This window comes from Typopeltis vanoorti, chromosome 9, assembly GCF_054136105.1.
Source record: "Typopeltis vanoorti isolate ZY-2024b chromosome 9, IOZ_Tvanoo_1.0, whole genome shotgun sequence".
Classification (NCBI taxonomy): domain Eukaryota; kingdom Metazoa; phylum Arthropoda; class Arachnida; order Uropygi; family Thelyphonidae; genus Typopeltis; species Typopeltis vanoorti.
Window position 1 is genome coordinate 10872495 of NC_143557.1, and position 19969 is coordinate 10892463.

The 19969-nt window shown below is 36.3% G+C and overlaps 1 protein-coding gene across 1 annotated transcript in view; it reads right to left on the reverse strand.

Moving 5' to 3' along the window:
- Positions 1 to 19969, reverse strand: part of Usp7 (Ubiquitin-specific protease 7) — a 747694-nt gene that overhangs the window by 246174 nt on the left and 481551 nt on the right. Inside the window, exon 22 of the mRNA XM_090397965.1 lies at positions 878 to 1032. Coding sequence (XP_090254091.1) covers positions 878 to 1032 — 155 coding nt within the window. The remainder of the gene's footprint in view (positions 1 to 877; positions 1033 to 19969) is intronic.

Below are 19969 nucleotides of genomic sequence, written 5' to 3' on the forward strand. Positions count from 1 at the left end.
ATTGATTAAATTTCTATGGAATAAGAGAGAAATTAGTCAAAACACTAAATTAGCTGTATACAAAACAGTGTTCAAGCCTCTTATGGATCTCAAAGCTGGGTTAGAAATAAAACTCTATTGTCAAGTGTTTTATTTCTAATAAAAAGAGACCACAGATATGAGTCCTATGAAAGATTAGAGGCATGAACAGATGGCATCAATGGCAACATCATGTTAAAAATGAGGATAAGTTTAAAGAACTTGACATTGTTAGAATCCAGGAATGTGTTAGCAGATCTAATCTCAGGTGATGTGGTCACTTAAACAAAATGGGAGAGGGCAGATTAGCAAAACGAGTGTTCTCTGTCAGGTTGGTATGAAAAAGACTCGGAGATAAACCAAGATAAAGGTGGACTGATACAGTAAAAAGTGCCTTAGAAGACAGAAATATAAGATCTGATAATGTTGGAGTTTTGACAGGTACCAGATTGATTTGGAGGAAAATTGTAGAAAAGAAGTTAGTGGTGATATATGTACTATCATATCCTGAACACCCCTTGAGGGTAAATTTCAGGAATTTGATGATAGATTATTATATTTAAAAAAAAATAAATACATAAATAAAAAATAAAAAACTGTCATTTATTTATGAACTTGCAATTCATATTAAACAAGTTATCAAAAATGCTATGCACCCTAAACACAGGGTAGATCATCCACAATATACATATTGCATTCAACTCATCATGTGAAACGTGTAAAAAAAGGAGACAGCACAGTTATATTATTATAATATATAACAGAGAAATAATAATGATATCTTTTCACAGATGACTTTGGTATTTGTGAATTAAGACTGGCTAACTCATTAAAATCAAGACAAGAGTAATTTCCATACCTAAAATATTCCTTTACTGTAGGAAGTTCACAATCACTGAGATTAATATCAGCTCTTTGAAATACTATTATATCACCATCCATTAATTCTTCTAATACTTTTTCCAAAGGCATCTCAAGGTCTTCAATCATTTCTACCATATTAGGTTTTACCTCCTGAAAAAAAGAAATAGATTAAAATAATAAAATCGCAAATAACAAACAACTACATATTCTAAAGATTTTTCTTCTCTGATTGCAGAGGATTTTTTTGCATTTCTCATTAGAAGGACAAGAACTGCTCATGGAAAATGTAGCAAAATTGATATATTTTTCTTTTATAAAACAAGAAAATTCATATTTGAACCTGTATGAAATAAATTATTCAAGTCATTTTTAAGATATGCTATTTTGACAATTTACTAAAAAAAGTTAATGCCAGTAAAGACTACAGGTTTTTTTTCCTTTTTTTTTTTTTGTAGGTAGAGGAATATTTTTAGGTGAGGATGGAATTTAGATATATACAGTGAATAATAACATACAGTTTACAAATATATATCCTTTCCAAACTTGGACTATCCTGACGCAAGTTATTTTATTATATATATATATATATATCTCGGGGCTCCCATGGGCTACCGAGTGCATCCTCTAGGTGGACCAATGGTTTTGGAACTGCCGATCCCATGTGAAAATATTGCCATTCACTAACCTGCACTTGGCCAGCGTGGTGAATTTATGGCCTAACCTTCCAAGATGAAGCCAACAGAAATAAAATGGCCCTCATTCCCTAGAGGTCAGATTGTTACCACCTATGGCAGCAGGCAGACATGAAGGCAGAGGGTGCTAAGAATCCCCAGGTAACCAGATCATGCTGCCATTGGAAACTAGACCTTGGAACATTAAACTGCAGGACTATGAGCAGAAGCACGGCTAATTGAACCAACTGAACAGCTTAAGCAACTAAAATGGGACATTCTTGGACTGTGCGAAGTTAGACATAATTAGTGAAGAAATTCTTCAATTAACAAATGGAGACATACTATATTATAGAGGCTAAGATAAAGAAAGAATCAGTGGAGTTGGATTCTTGATCAACAAAAAACTGAAGAACAACATAATAGAATCTGACAGTGTATCTGATGGAATACCAAGTATTGTTGTTCAAATCTCAAAAAGATACACCCTTAAGATCATCCAAGTCTGTGCACCAACAATTTCATACTGACGAAGAAATTGAAGCCTTCTATCATGAAGTATCCCAACTCTACAATAAAGAAAAATATCATTTCAGAATTGTAATGGGAGACTTTAATGCTAGAATTGGTATACAACACTTAGATGAAAGCTCAATGGGAAATTTTGGATATGGCATGAGAGATGACAGAGGAGCAAGGTTAACAGAATTTGCAGAAAAAGAAAACCTGTGTATCATGAACTCCTTTTTCAAGAAAAAAACACACGTGGACATGGAAAAGTCAAAATGGAATAACTAGTGAAATTTACTTTATCCTCAGCAATAAGAAAAACATCTTTCAAGACTGCTCTGTTATAAACACCTTCAACATTGGAAGAGACCATCGTATGGTGTGCAGTAAAATCCAAATAAACTACCAAAAAGAAAGAAGAAAAATGTTTCAGAGATCAAAGCAAAACATAGATGCACACAAACTCAACATTAAAAAAGATATATTCCAACATGAACTAAACAATAGATTTAAACATCTTATAGATGACAATGCTGATCTATCAGAAAGTAATGACATTATTATCCAAAACCTTTTACAATGCTCACTTGAAATAGCTGGTACCACAGAACAGAAACAAGACAAAATTTCTGAAGAAACAAAACAGCTTATGAAGAAATGAATTAACCTACAGAATAAAATTGAATACATGGAATTGTGTAAAACAATCAGAAAACGTATCACAGAAGAAATAAGAAAATTCAATTGTAAATTCATACAACAAACAATTGAAAACAACCATAGTCTCAAAAAAGCCAAACAGCAATTAATGAACAGCAACAAACAGATGGTTGCAGTCAAACTACAAGACGGGACCGTCACCAGAGATAGATATGCTATAGCAAAAAGAGTTGAAGAATTTTACTCGATATTATATCAGGATGATGAATTAAATTAAGAAAACAACTACAGCACAGCTGAAGTACCAAGATTCTACCAGAAGAAGGTATGTGGAGCATCCAAAGCTTGCAAAATGGGAAAGCTGCAGGTGAGGATAGAGTTATAGATGAACTTCTAAAAACAGGTGGAGAAATAATCTACAAACTTTTAGCAAAACTATTTACTTCAGCTGTGCTGTAGTCGTTTTCTCGATGCCATACATCGAGAAAATGTTTTCTCGTTTTCTCGATTTTCGAGCCATACATCAGGACCATCGAATCAGCATACACCAATGCCACAGCAGCAATTCATTTCAAAACCTACACATACAAGAAACATCTCTACTGGGGGAATTGCTCCAAGACAAGAATAACGATAGACAAGAGAAGTATTGGATTGAATTCCAAGAGAGGAAAAACGACCACGACGCTGACCTAAATCACGGTGGATTAATGATACCATCAAATTTGCAGAAATGACTTGGAAAAGGAGAGCCATGGACAGACAGTTTTGGAGTAATCTTGGAAAGGCTTTCAACCAACAGTGAATCGACAATGGATGATGATGATATACATATATATAGATATATATATATATATATATATATTTTTATTTTTCCAATTTGAATTCTACCTACAAAATTTGTAAACCCGTGGCCAGGCTAAGTTTTTATTTATTCATTAATTATTAATTTTTTTACCTGATCTGGAAACCATACTCTAGAAACTAACACATATCTTTCTGAAACAACTTCTAACCTCTAATAATTAGGGTGGTTACCTCTCAATGGGGGATAAAGTTCATCCTGCACCTCAAGACATTCACAAATACCAATGCTCACACCAAGATTCAAATATGCAGCCTGTTGGAAAGTACGCACTTTAACCACTTAGATTTTGATAAATTTATTTAAATATCAAGATATCAAGAATTTCTACTGGCAATATCACTTAGTAACTACTAAAATTTCCTGATGACAATATACTGGCAACACACCTTCACACAAAAAAAATTCAGCCCACTTTAAAGCCAGTATAGAAAACCTCTCACTCCAACACACTGACATAGTGGTCAATTTTGATGTCTCCTCCTTATTCACCAATGTTCCACTCAAAGATAACTTGGACCTCATCCAAGCCAAATTTCTTCCCAATATCTCAGCCCTATTTCAGTTCACCATGAACTCAGGATATTTTGTTTGGCAAAGAAAATTCTACAAACAGATAGAGGAAACAGCCATGGGTTCTCCACTCTCTCCACCCCTGGCCAACCTCTTTGTGGAGCATCTGTAAATTTCATAACAAACGAAAGGTAGGCTAAGCTATGTAGATGATATGTTTGCTATTTGGCTGCATGGCCACAACTTCTTAACACACTTAAACAATCAACACCCTAGGATCTAGTTTATCTTGGAAAAGGAAAACAATAAAAATCTCCCTTTCCTAGACACTCTAATTACATGCCGGTCTGATGGATCCCTGGCATTCTCTGTTTACAGAAAACCTACACATACAGGTAGATACATTCACCAGCAATTCCCCCCCCCCCCCAAAAAAAAAACAATACAGGATTATAAAATCCCTATATAAGGCAAAATTAATCAGTTAAGATAACAATGCCCTAAATAGTGAACTTAACTATATTCTTAAGATCTTTGTAGCCAATGGCTACAATGCCTCCCCCCCAATATTAAAACAATCTACCCCCCCCCACCCCCCTCCATAATAGAGATTACTCTAAATCTATCACCATTCCTATTCTGGGTACTTCTGAAAAGCTAACAAAAATCCTAAAAAAAAAAATATGATCTGACAACCTGTTACAAACCATATAAAAAATTGGCATCTCTTATCTGTTCCACCAAAGAACAGCCACTTCCCCTAAACCTACCTGGAGTATACCAGGTCCCTTGCAGTTGCAAATTGTCCTACTACGGCCAAACAGGCAGGACAGAAGAAGTGCTGGATTGGATTCCATGAGAGGAAAAATGACCATAACGCTGACCTAAATCAAGGTGGATTGATGATATCAGGATCTCATCAATCCACCATGGGAGCTAATATCAGGATATCTGAACATAAGGACTATATCTGGTTCCACCAATACAGCCAATCAAGACTTGCTCACCATGCTTTGAACACTCGCCACAAAATATGCTGGAAGAAAGCCACTTTACTACACTGCAGCAAGTATAAATATGAGATTATTCCTGGAATCAGCCTCAGCTCTAAAAAAACTCCCCAAATCTCAACAAATTTGGATACGTGAGACTGCCCCAAATATGGTAAGCTGGAATTCTAAGAACACAGCCCAACAGCCAATACACCCCAATTTAGCCCACTGGAGGCACCTTTAGGACCGACTTCAGTTGTTTTCTTCAGCCATATTTGCTTAGTGTTAGTGCCTACATGCACATATCATTATTTTGTTATTCCTGAAGATGGGAATGTAATATTACCAATATATAGGAAGTATTAATTAAAGTTCTTTAATTAATATTTTAGTATACATTGTCTTTTCCAAAAATCTGACAGTTAAAATCTCCTGAAGTATACATTTACACTGTGAGCATTATTATATAGTCCCATTAAATCTATCCTTCACTGTCATTAAGTATAGATTCTAAGTGATAGTGACTATAGTGGCAAAACATTACAGCAGTTTGTTTTTAACAAACTGAATACGATGGTTCACTAGACAGCATGAATGCTGAATCTATAAAGAAAACAAAGAAATGTTCATTACAGTCCCTCACTATACATGCTTCACAAAGCATTCTTTCCCATTAACAACTGTGCTGTTTAGATGATAACATGCAGCTGTGACAACTTTCGACAGACATAACATGTGAGGCAAAAGTATAAAAATATATGCTTATGGTTGTTTCTGAAAAAAAGCTAAAACAAAGTGGTAATAATTTTTTAATGTATTCAGCGAAACTTTAAATGATTAGCTAAAGAGAGAATGGAGAATTCCAGTTGGCTTCATGCAGTGAAACGAAAGGTAGCCAAAGTTAAGTGTTAGCTTACCTTAGAATCAAGCTTAATCAGATCCTGTTATATTGAACATCATAATTAACTACAATGTAACCATTAAGTTACAAAGATTAATCATCGATTCTCCAAATTCATTTGGAGGCCTTGTAATTGCACATGTGGATATCATTAGTTTTCTTTCAACAATTTTTCTACAATTGGCTTTCGACAGTACAAGAGTCTATTAAGTGTAAGCTCCCATCAATTGGCATGTTCCATGACTTGAGAGAAGATGAAGTTCACTTTTTATTATTACAGGAGAAGTTCATTATAGGCTGAGATTTCTGTTCAATATTAATAAATGGTGATTACTAGTTTTTCCCATTGTGAAACAGCAGAAATGTAAGGAATCCTCTGCACTCCAGAGTAACAGGTCTAACCAATACTCATTTGATCACAAGATAGCTGAGAAGGAATCCTTATATAATATTTAGATAGCCTATAAATTTTAGGAGTCTCTGTATTTCAGTAAGTAAAAATATTATATATATATATATATATATATATATATTAGGATAACCAAGCAATTTTATATGCTTGGTTATTTTAGCTCCTAATCCCAAGTGTGCAAACAATTAAGTTTGCGCCTGAAACAAAGTTCAAGTCTAAAGATGGTACAACACCAGGGCAGCTCATTGTAAAGGTGGTTAAAGCTTTGATCACTATTCTTAGTATTTTCCCATAATGTAAAGCACATCTCACTAGAAGATGTATACTGCAATGCATTATGGGTGGGGTCACTACCCAGACCGGTTTCGACCTTTTTTGAGGTCTCCTCAGTGAGTAGCTAGACCCTAAATTATAAAATTGCTTGGTTATCCTAATATACAATATACCCAAGTTAAAAATTTATTCCCATCAATATCTCCTCCAGAGATTTTTATTAAAACTTAATACACCTTGTTGCAACTTATATAATTAAAGTTGATAAGGCTTTGTATTACTAAAACCTTGGTATTTAGGGTCTAGCTACTCACTGAGGAGACCTCAAAAAAGGTCGAAACCGGTCTGGGTAGTGACCCCACCCATAATGCATTGCAGTATACATCTTCTAGTGAGATGTGCTTTACATTATGGGAAAATACTAAGAATAGTGATCAAAGCTTTAACCACCTTTACAATGAGCTGCCCTGGTGTTGTACCATCTTTAGACTTGAACTTTGTTTCAGGCGCAAACTTAATTGTTTGCACACTTGGGATTAGGAGCTAAAATAACCAAGCATATAAAATTGCTTGGTTATCCTAATATACAATATACCCAAGTTAAAAATTTATTCCCATCAATATCTCCTCCAGAGATTTTTATTAAAACTTAATACACCTTGTTGCAACTTATATAATTAAAGTTGATAAGGCTTTGTATTACTAAAACCTTGGTATTTAGGGTCTAGCTACTCACTGAGGAGACCTCAAAAAAGGTCGAAACCGGTCTGGGTAGTGACCCCACCCATAATGCATTGCAGTATACATCTTCTAGTGAGATGTGCTTTACATTATGGGAAAATACTAAGAATAGTGATCAAAGCTTTAACCACCTTTACAATGAGCTGCCCTGGTGTTGTACCATCTTTAGACTTGAACTTTGTTTCAGGCGCAAACTTAATTGTTTGCACACTTGGGATTAGGAGCTAAAATAACCAAGCATATAAAATTGCTTGGTTATCCTAATATACAATATACCCAAGTTAAAAATTTATTCCCATATATATATATATATATATATATAACCATCAGCCATTGTCAATCCATTGCTGGATGAAGGTCACTCCAAGTTTACTCCAAAACTGTCTGTCCATGGCTCTCCTGTAAATCTGATATCATCAATACACTGTGATTTAGGTTGGCATTGTGGTCATTTTTCCTCTTGTGGAATTCAATCCAGTACTTCCTTTATTCATTGTTTATCTTGTCTTGGAACAATATGCCCAGCCCATTGCCACTTCAAATGTTTCACTCTTCCTACGGTGTCAGAGACTTTGGTTTGATTTCTTATCCACATATTCATTTTGTGATACCAAGCATACTTCTTTCCATGCTAAATAGTGTGGTTTTTAATTTCCTTTGCGTTTAGTGTCCATATTCGAGAGTCATATGTCAATATAGGAAGAATACATTGGTTAAACACTTTTCTCTTCAGGCATAACGGAAATTGGCTTTTGAATACCGACTGTAATTTTTTAAGTGCTACCAACCCAAGCATCATGCATTTTTTAATTTTGTCCATTTAGTTCCATTGTTATCTGTTGTCCTAAGTATATGTAATGATCTACTTGATTAATTTCATCATTATTGATTTTTATTATTTCTGGTTGGACATAGCTATTGAACATAACACAGGTCTTCTTTAGGTTTATATCTTTAGGCCAGCTGTTTTGAAGTTCATGGATAGTTAGTCTGTAATTCGTGTGCAGTTGAAGTAAAGATATTGTCATCTTTGTTCTTCTTCATCTTGCACAAAGATATTGTTATCTTTGTGCAAGATGTCTCCGTAAAGCATAAATGGCTTAAATATCTACCATTTATCTTCAGACAATGTTTCATTCTTCCTATGATGTCAGACTTTGGTTTGAATGCTTATCCACATATTCATTTTGTGATCCAGTCTTATGATACCAAGCATACTTCTTTCTATACTAAACTGTGTTGCACTTTCCTTTCCCAGTCAAGAAGTTTGAATATTTCTTCTAGGCATGCTGGGAACAATTTTGGAGATATTGTGTCAACCTGTCTTATACCTATCTGTATTTCCATAAGCTGATTTGATGGTTTTGATGTATGGCTTCTCCACTTCTTGGTTTCATAATGCTCTAATTCATCATCAACAACCATGGGTCCAATGCCTGTAAGTGTCTGATGCCATCTTGATATGATTCTTCCATTGCATTCTATTTTGTGCAAGATGACTCAGTTTGTGTATAGAGTTTCCACACCATTTGACAATGTCATCGCTCCATTCTCTGTTTGGTCTTCCTTTTTTTGTTCTTTCCTTCAATCATCCCAAACAGCAGCATTTTTATTTTCCTCCCATCATTCATTCTACATATATGGCCAAATAGATGTAGTTTCCTTTTGATTATTTTCTGGATCAGGTTTTCTTTCGGTTTTATTCGTCTGTAGATTTCCTCACTGTTCACTTTCTGGATCCAGCTTATTCTCAAGATCTTTCTATAGCACTTCCTCTCAAATGCTAATATCCTCCTATCAGATTCTCTCAGGAGTACCCTGGCCTCACATCCATAGAGCATGCTGCTGAAGAGATTTCTACAATGCACAGTTTAGTTTGCATCTTCATAACTCAGCTCTTCCATATTTTGTCAATGGCTTCTGAAATAGTTGTTGCTCTAGCTATCCTAATTTTTATCTCTTTTTTGGGGTCCAAGTCATGCGTCATGTGGCATCCAAGATATGTGAAGTGTTTCACATTTTCCAGTTGAAATCTGTTTATAGTAACTCTGTTCAGTAACTCCTGTTATCCAAATATCATTGTTTTAGTTTTTTCAAAGTTGACATTTAGTCCATATCTTTTTCCTTTTGTGTATAGTGTTTGCAATGTCCCTTCCAGCCTTGGTGAGTCTTCTTCAATCAAGATGATGTCATTTGCAAAGCAGAGGTAGTTTATTCTCATGCCATTTATTGAAATGCCTCCACCTTCTTCTTTAATCTTATCTAGTGTTCTTCCCAGATGTGTGATGAAGATGATTGGTGATATTTGGTCCAGTTGTCTTGTGTCTTGACTAGTGGCAAACCAATCTCCAGTCGCACTTGCTATCATGATTTTTGCTTGTGCCTGGCTGTTGATATATTTCAGCAGGCAGATCAATTTATTGTCCACACCATAGGATTCCAAGACAGCTCATGTTATATTTTGGTCAATATTATCAAATGCTTTTTGGAAGTCCATGAAACAGCAGTATATCTTTTTGTTCTTTCTTCGAGCTTTCTCTGCTATTAGTCTTAGTGCGAGTATTTGTTGCACTGTACTTCGATCATTTCGAAATCCGGCTTGGTCATCAGGAAGATGTGCCTCCACATGAACTTTCAGGCGTTCTGTAAGAATTTTCATCAGCACTTTGCCAAGATGACTCATTTATGCAATGGTTCTGTAATTGGTGCATTCTAAAGCACTGCCTTTCTTATGAAGAACAACCAAGACCGATTTTTTCCACTAATTGGGGCATACCCTGATCTCCATATTTCATTATAGCTTATGCATTTCTTTTACAACTGATTCTCCCCCATATTTTAGTCTCGCCTATTATGTTGTCATCTCCAGGACTTTTGTTGTTCTTGAGATGTTTTATAGCCTTATTCACCTCCTCTTCCAAGATGTAATTTTCAAAGATCTCTGCTGGTAGAGAGATTGCTTTTAGTTCTTTGATTACTTCTGTTGCAGTATTATTTAGCTGATGTATATATAGTTCACTGCAATATCTTGTCCATCAATACTTTACCATCTTTATCTTTGACTGCTACTGATCTTGTTTGCCACTTCCTATTGACATTTCTTATAAGTTTGTAAATCTCTCTAGTTTTGTGTTCTCCATATCTTTGTTCAATGTCTTTGCACTGGTCCTCCAACCATTTGGCTTTATCAGATCTTGCTGCTTTACGTACTTCATTGCATTTTTGACGGTATAACTCATCTGCTGTCTCTGAATTATTTCTTTTAAGTTTCAGTTCTCTTTTCTCTTCGACCAATTTATGGGTTTCCTGAGTTATCCGTTTCTTGTTGATTTTCTCTTTCGGGAATTACTTCCTCTACTGCTTTTTTCAGCACTGTAGTCAGTTGTTCTGCTCTTGTATTTATATTTTGTTTTTCACTTGGGGTCTTAAGCTTAGTTTCCAATATGTTATTATATGCTGTTCTTAGCCTGTCTTCATTTAGTTTTGAGATGTCTCTAGCTTTTTGGAACTTTCCCTTGTATTTCGGTTTCAGTTTTATATTCGCAATCACTAAGCTGTGGTCCAAATCAATATCAGCTCCTTGGAATGATCTGCACTGTTGAACTGAGGTTCATTTCTAGTCTATTAATATCACATTGGTATTGGTGGCAATGTCATTGGTACAGTGATATTGCTGGACTTTGCTAAGGCCTTTGACAGGATACCAATATCATATTAATATTGGTATCCTGTCAAAGGTCTTAGCAAAGTCTAGCAATATCACTGTAAATCCATTCCCCTTATCCAGTTCAGCCATCACTGTATTATAAAACTTGAGCAAGGTACTGAGGCATGACCTACCCTTCAAAAAACTATGCCCCCCCCCCCTCCAAAGAGTATCCCATTTCCATCTCTATCCATTCCTCTATTTTGCTCTCAACTAATTTCTCCAAAACCTTCACAATGACTCCTGATATCGGTTGGTAATTTGCCACAGCAGTCTTAGAGCCTCCTTTATGCAATGCAACTATTTTCTCCTCTTTCCACCTCGGGACTAACCCAGAGCTGAGACTTAGATTGAACAATGTGGTCGAGGTCAATGACTATTCCTTTGCCGCTTCACATAAGACTTGAGCTGGTATACCATCCAATCCCACAGATGTATTCACATTAAGGTTCTGTAATATACTATTCCCCTCCATTCCCGTTTAAGCCATTGGTACAGTGGTATTGTACCAATGGCTTAAACCATAATTCCTGGAATATCATCACTCGGATGATATATTCTTGCAAAGTGTTTGCTTATTAATTCGACTATTTTGAATGATTCAGTTGCCACCCTAACATCAGCATTCCTTAACATCATTCTGCCATATACACTTTTTCTTTTACCTGCAGCATAACAAAAGAACTGTTTGGGATTCTCTTTAGCTTGCGTTGCTAATTTCCTTCATAATCTGCTTTTTGCTTTTCTTACCACACTAGTTACCCTTATGGCTTGTGATTTGTACTGTTTGTGTGCCTGCAGGTCACCTTTCTTTTTAAATTCCCTCCACAATTGTTTCTTTTTTTTTGCAGCTCAAGCTTAATGGTGTTATTCATTAATTTAACTTTCACATGATTTACTCTCTGGACATGAGGTATGCAGTCAGCCATTATGTTGAAAGTTTATTTTTCACTTGGTTAGACCATAATAAATTTAGTTTAATCCTTTATCCAAGTGAGAGCAAACAAAGTTTGTGCCTGAAATTATCTTCAGGAATGGGGTAAGGTAGTACAACACCGGGCAACTCGTAGCAAAGGTGAACCAAGCCAACATCCCTCCTATCTCAGTATCTCCCATAATACAAAACACATCTCCTTGCTGATATATGTATAATGTTATGCATTAAGGGAAGGGCCACTATCCAGACTAGTTTCAACCTTTATTGAGGTCTCTTCAGTGGAAGCCAGGCCCAGAGGTGGAGATACCAGGCAGAAGCAATGGCAAGTCATCTTTACCTATAGGAGTTGCCAAACGGTGTGCCACCTATTTTATTAAATTACTCTGGATTTAAAGAAAGATGTTGAAAGTTTATTTTTCACTTGGTTAGACTATAATAAATTTAGTTTAATCCTTTATCCAAGTGTGAGCAAACAAAGTTTGCACCTGAAAATATGTTCAGGATTGGGGTAAGGTAGTACAACACCAGGCAACTTGTAGCAAAGGTGGACCAAGTTAATATCACTCCTATCTCAGTTTCCCCCATAATGCAAAACACATCTCCTTGCAGATATGCATAATGTTATGCATTAAGGGAAGGTCCACTACCCAGATTAGTTTTGACCTTTATTGAGGTCTCTTCAGTGGGAGCCAGGCAGAAGCAATGGCAGGTCATCTTTACCTATAGAAGTTGCCAAATGGTGTGCCACCTTTTCTTTTTTTATTAAATTACCCCTGATTATTAAAGGCGATGTGTTTTGCATTATGGGAGATACTGAGATAGGAGTGATGTTAGCTTGGTCCACCCTTGCAACAAGTTGCCCAGTGTTGTACTACCTTACCCCAATCCTGAACATATTTTCAGGTGCAAACTTTGTTTGCTCACACTTGGATAAAGGATTAAACTAAATTTATTATAGTCTAACCAAGTGAAAAATAAACTTTCAACATCTTTCTCTAAATCCAGAGTAATTTAATAAAAAAGGTGGCACACTGTTTGGAAATTCCTATAGGTAAAGATGACCTGCCATTGCTTCTGCCTGGTATCTCCACCTCTGGGCCTGGCTCCCACTGAAGAGACCTCAATAAAGGTCGAAACTAGTTCTGGGTAGTGGCCCTTCCCTAAATGCATAACATTATACAAATCCACAAGGAGATGTGTTTTGGATTATGGGAGATACTGAGATAGCAGTGATGTTAGCTTGGTACATTTTTGCTACAATTTGCCCGGTGTTGTACTACCTTACCCCAGTCCTAAAGATATTTTCAGGCGCAAACTTTGTTTGCTCATAGTTGGATAAAGGATTAAAGTAGATTTATTATAGTCAGCCAATATCTTCTTCAAACACTCCTTTCCCACTTTGCATGCACTAACGACAACTGCAAGACCCTTGCAGTTTTACATACCATGGCACTGATCCAAGCAACTTCCTAAGCTTGTATACTTACCAGCCCGGTAATTCCACGTATACCCTGTCTTAATTGAAAATTCTACACATTTAGCCACCTTCAAGGTCAAAACCTTATGATCACTCTTAACAATCGGTGGCAATGTGGTTATATTCGTTATAGTCAAATTCTCAGATGCAATTATTAGATCGAGCACTCTTGAACCCCTAGTATATTCCATTACATGCTTTCTCATATAGTTATCCCTTAGTAACTGCATTTAATCCATTTCCTTCCTCCCATGTGTCCTCTCCTCCTTCCAATCAATGTTACATAGTTGAAATCTCCCATAATAATTATCTGTCCTCCACTCATTGAATCTATTTGCCTATGCATTCTATCTCCATCATCTATTCCATCACTTGGTCTATAGCAGCACTCAACTGTACATAGTCATCCCTTGTCTTACGTTTATTCAAGTGATGTCCGTGATCCCATAATGGAATAATTAACATTTTCGACTATACTTTCGAACAAGATGCAAGCGAGTGTAAAGTAAAAAGGTTTCTATTTAGCAAAAATACAGTGACAACTGTGCATTCAGTGGTAACGACCCTCGGCAGTCGGTACGTGGCTTCAACAGTTTCTCTGTTGATTTTGTGTTTAAAAAATAGGTTATTTGTGTATTTATCGTTATATATTTCGCTATGTTTTGTGCAACATGGCCCCTACATGCCCAATTAAAAAACGTAGTGAAGAATCTCAGAAAAAGAGACTAGCAATTGATCATGAAACGAAGTTGCAAGTTCAATGATAGTGACGAAGCAACGACAAGGCCCTATAGGTGATTCATTCATAGAGGAGACCTGAACCAAAAGCGCATACCTCTTAGCACTATGACCATAACTACTAAGGCACTAAATCTCTTCAACATGTTGAAGGAGAGAGCAGGATCTGATTACAACTATGAATTCAACGCTTCTTCTGGTTGGCTCATGAGATTCAAGCAGTGTTTTACACTGCATAATGTAGAAATGTATGGTGAATCTGAAAGTGCTGATGAGAAGAATGAAAAGGAATTTGTGACGAAATTGGATAAAATTATTATGAAGGGAAATTATTTAATATGGATGAGACCTCCTTGTTTTGGAAAAAATGCATGAGCGGACAATTCATCCACAATATGCTAAAATCTATGTCTGGTTTCAAAGCTCTTAAAGACCATGTTATGATTGATTCTGTTAGTAGGTGATGTGGCTGATATAAACTGAAACCATTTGTGATATGGCACAGTAAGAATCCTCGATTCTTGAAAAACATTAGGATGTATACTCTTCCAGTTCATTAGCAGAGATATAAGAAGCCATGGATGACTCAAAAATTGTTTGCGGATGCCTTAATTAACTGTAATGTGAGTGAAATGGCAAGCTACTATGTGAAAGAAAATGTAGAATTTAAAATTTTATTAATTCTAGATAATGTTTCAGGTCATCCATCTTATATTGGTGATCTTCACCAAGTTCAAGGTCATGTTTCTCCCTCCAAATACTACTTCATTAATCCAACCAATGAATCAAGGAGTTCTTGTAGTGTTTAAGGCTTATTATCTACAGAGAACTTTTTCACAAACAATTTCTGCTACTGAAGGAAATGACCAGACTCATGCAATTCTGAAAGCATTCAATATTTTTCATAGTATTAAAAATATTGCTGTAGTTTGGGACAAAGTGATCTCTCAATGTATGAGTAGCATATGGAAAAAGACATTAAAAAGGTTTGTGCATGATTTTGGAAGTTTTGAAAAAAAAATGAAGACCTTTGTAAACTGAGTGAAGAAACAGTGGGACTAGCAAACAATCTGAATCTTGAAGTGAATGATCACAACATAATTCAACTCATAGAAAATGCCTTTGAAGAATTGACCAACAAAGAATTGGTGGAACTGGAGGAACAACGTGTTGCAGAAGAGGAAAAAGAGAAACAAGGAGAGGTAGTTAAACAATTTACAGTGAAGGGCCTTGCAAAAATATTCTCTGCAGTTAGCGATATTCTCAAAATGGTTGAAGACATGGACCCAAATGTTGAACACTACTTTTTAGTAGAAAGGAAAGTACGTGTACATGATGCGTTTGCTTGCTATAAACAAATTTATGATGAAAAGAAGAAGAGGAATAAGCAAAGCACATTGGACATGTTCATAATAATAATAATAAAAGTTACATGCCGCAGCCTGGTCCTTCACATAGGGAAGGTAATGAAGATGTGATTGTGGAGGAAGTTTTGGCTGATTATTCTCCAGTAACGCACAGTACAGTTTTATAATAAGATTTAAAAATTAAAATGGCATTATACTTATTACTGCTAAGTCCCTAACCCCTAAAAGTCTGTTGATTTAAAGTATTAAATTACGTCCTGCCAGATGGAACGAAACCACGATGTAAGTCGAGGGATGACTGCATTTTGTTTTTCTCGCCTCAATCTCACCCCAGATAGCCTCAAATGTGATATTTTCACTATCCTGCAGTTGATCCTCTATTCTCTTTGGCTGCAGTTCATCGGCTATCATCAATAACACTCTTCCTGACATTTACTATACCCTTCACATTTTATCCCACTAACTATATCATCTTCTGTTAGCCATGTCTCACTAATGCCAATTACTTGTAGCCAGGAAGAGTCAAAAGGCCAAAAATTCCTCCTTCCTCCTCCCTGTTCCAATTACTCTTGGCATTAGTGCACATAAAGTGCAAAAGTCCTCTAGTCCCACACCTATCTTGATGCCTTATACTAACTATCTCATTCTGGTATGTTATCCTTCGTACTAACTCAGAAATATTATACACATTCTGACACTCAACTGCCTCACTGATGTCTGCATATCCGCTCAACAGCCCTCCCCCTAAAAGCTCTAGTTTCCATGATTCTGCACATTCACTTCATTCAGCAACAATTTTTCCAGTCTTTGTACACCAAATCCATTCAGATGCAAACCATCCCTCTTGTATAAGTCCTTTTGCCCGTCAAACTCAGTCCACACATTCACAAACTACACACCACTTCTCCTGCATAACCTATGCACAGAGTCATTGGCAATTATGGCCCCTCCTTCTCAACTCTACTCTGTTATACAGTGGCAACAGACTCACTATTTTAACTCTCAAGTCTTCTCTCATAGCAAACTTTTAACCTTTCAAAATCATTCGTTCCAGCCACTACAATCATTTCTTTCACCCTATGTTTCTGTGCTTTAATAGCCTCACTTACATCATTAATTTTCCCACCAGGAAAGCACGATTTTGTCAAACTATCATCTACTACACCTTTTACTACTGGATCGCCATATAACACTCGCTGCCTAATTTTTCTTTCACTCCTGATCATGTTCTCATTTTTCTTATCTCACACTTGCTTCTTTCTGTTAGCTTATCCACTTGGTAGACATTTTTGTAATCACTCTAGCTGCAGCTTCGCCATATGTATCACTCTGTGCCATCGAGCTATCCCCTCATTGCAGCTAACTCTTCATTTTTTTTATATCAGTCAAACAATTCTCTCGCTCTAGACTTTTACTCTCACTTTCAACTGTATCACTTTTAAACTCACTCTCAATGCTATCTGGTATTGCATCACAATTTTCTACCACATTGTAACTTTCATCCGCTATGTCAATCTCGCAACCCGAGACACACTTTAGATCTTCGCTTTCATGACACTTTCCCACCACCAACGCTCTCAAACCAAACTCCAGCCACTCTCGGCAAAGCATACATTCTGCAGACCTTACACTGGACGAACTCCCTTTGATTAAATTCTTTAAACAATGACGGCAATTTGGACGACATTGCTCTACTTCGCACTGGTGCAATGCGCTACTATCTTACCGTATCTAAATTAACACTATTTAAAAATTTAAAACCAACTTTTTAAGCTAAACTAATTAACTCTGCAATATACTCTAATTCCAGCATAACCTTTAAACTAATAATGCTATTTTTTAAATATGTAACTTATCTCTCGGAGCTCTTCAAACACAGTCCTACCATCAAACATGCCACCTGACAGATAGCAATATATATCAGCTGTACACTTCTTATATTTCTTTCCAATGTGAACATTCTGTGAAATCACAGCACACTGTTTCACTGTTCAATTTTCCATTATGAAATTGCCTCACACTGCTCTATTTTAAATAGTCTTTCATTTACTTTGTAATTCCCATTAAATTCTGAAATTATTACTCATTAATTTTGAGACCTCTTGTTTAAGTTCAGTGTTTTTACTACACATGATGCAATAACATTTAGTCAGCTAAGTCTCAAGTGTCAGTCAGCCTATCCCTGTTCATTTTGCACCCAAGGATAACCTAATTATTAGGCAAATCTTAACTAGGAGAGTATCAGACACATTAACAAGAAGCTTAATTACATGCAAGAAACTACAGTTGTAAAGCAAGTACTTTATATGTAAATAGCTGCATGTGTAGTCATATGAAGGTGTCCTAGCAGTTATACAGATTTCAACCTCAAAAAGACTCCTAACCCATCAATAAATGATATAATACTGAATCCCTCTGCATATGGGAGTGGCAAACCCAACGTACCTGATGCTGGACAATGCCTTACTTCATGTAATATATATCTGTTATATTATCTATAGACTGGTCCTTACCCTTTCTTTTTTCTTGCTTCCCCCCCCCCCAATGCTATTAGAGTATTCAAGGTATAGGAGCGAACCCTCGTGCTTTGCTATTTCATTTCGTCTTATGCAATGGAGTCTGAAATCCTAACCCACCTGGCCAATGTGAGATGAACTGAGAACAAAAACTTTAAGATATGTGGAAAGGGTCCCAGCAACCCTACCACTTTTTTTTTTTTTTCTTACAGTGACTTCATTCCAAAATCTTATAATACATCTCTGGCTGCATCAGTTGTCATGCAGAATAATCACAGCTGTGCTTAGGGCTTATACAGAGGGTCATATTCAAGAAGTATATTGCAGTCACTAACAAAAGTCAGTGATATTGTAAATGAGGAACACATAAGGTATGGAAGTTAATCTTGGAGGAGGGGTGGGGTTCTACATAGGCACATGGAATGTACAGGGTCTACAAATGGGCACTCCTGATATTGTCTGTAAAGAGATGGAGAGGTATAAACTTGACATCATGGGAAATACAGAGAGACCAGATCGAAGCTCACTTCAAAAGACAGGATGGTAAGTTAGTTATTTATTCAGAAGCTGACTCAAAGCATCATTGGGTAGCTGTGATACTGAAGAGAGTTCAGACAAGAGCCCTTCTTGATTATAATCCCATTAACAACAGGATATCAATTGTGTTAGTTTATGCACCCCACACAGATAAGCCTGATGAAGAGTCCCCCCCCCCCAGGCTCACCTTTGCACACAAGCCATGGAAAATATTGAAGACACTCTGATGGCTGCTTTAAATATTTCCCAGGCAATTGACTGAGTCAGATATTGTGGCCTACTTAACAAGCTACCTTCTTATGGCATTTCTTTTAACTTCTGTGAGAAGACTGCCAGATTCTTCTTCAGTTACTCATTGTGCATAATGGTAGACAGTTTTTCAATCAGATTTTTTAGATCAATGCTGGAGTACCCTAGGGCTCATTTGCTTCCACCTACACTCTTTCTCCTATATAGCAATGATCATCGCTGACATCCAATCAGACTGACAACTTTGTAGATGACAGAGCTCTCCATTTCTCTTCTTCCTTAATAAAACATCCAGGCTTCAAGATCTTTTTTGATCAATGTGTTAAATGCAGATCTCCATGCTATTATCAAGTGGTTTGAGATAACCTGGTGACATTTAATGCCACCAAAATACAAATCTCATCTGTCTCGAAAAAAAAAAAAAAAAAAAAAAAGGAGAAGCCCATTTTTTATTCTTTCTCACTTCTGACAATATTTTGATTGCAAACCAAGATCATTTATCTCTTCCTGGGTTGACATTCACATCTAACCTATCATGGCACAAACATGTCCATAGCCTTCAGTATCCAAAAAGTTTGGCATTCCTTTTTTTTTGTTGTTGTTGTTCAGAACAATATTTCTTTTCTGCTCATCTCTGGCAACTCATAAATCTCAAATGTGTCTGACCTTAGAATATTGTTCTCAGATTTGAAGAGGTGCACTTGAAACCTCATGGAGAAAGATAACCGCTTAATAGATAAAGCTCTCTCTCAATGATTTCATCCAGATATTTGAAACAGATGCCATCCCACTGAAATGTACACTACCCATATACAGTTCAGATTCAAACTCATCGAACCATCTTATTCCTTTACTCCATTTAATACATCCCTGTTTTTTGGAATAGGCTTCCCATACTATTTTCCCAATAATTACAACTATTAGCTCTTCAAGAAACATATACAAGAACTTCCTTTTCTATTTAACCACTCTCCCCCCTCCTCCAAACAAGACTACAGCCATATAATGGGTCTTGTGACATT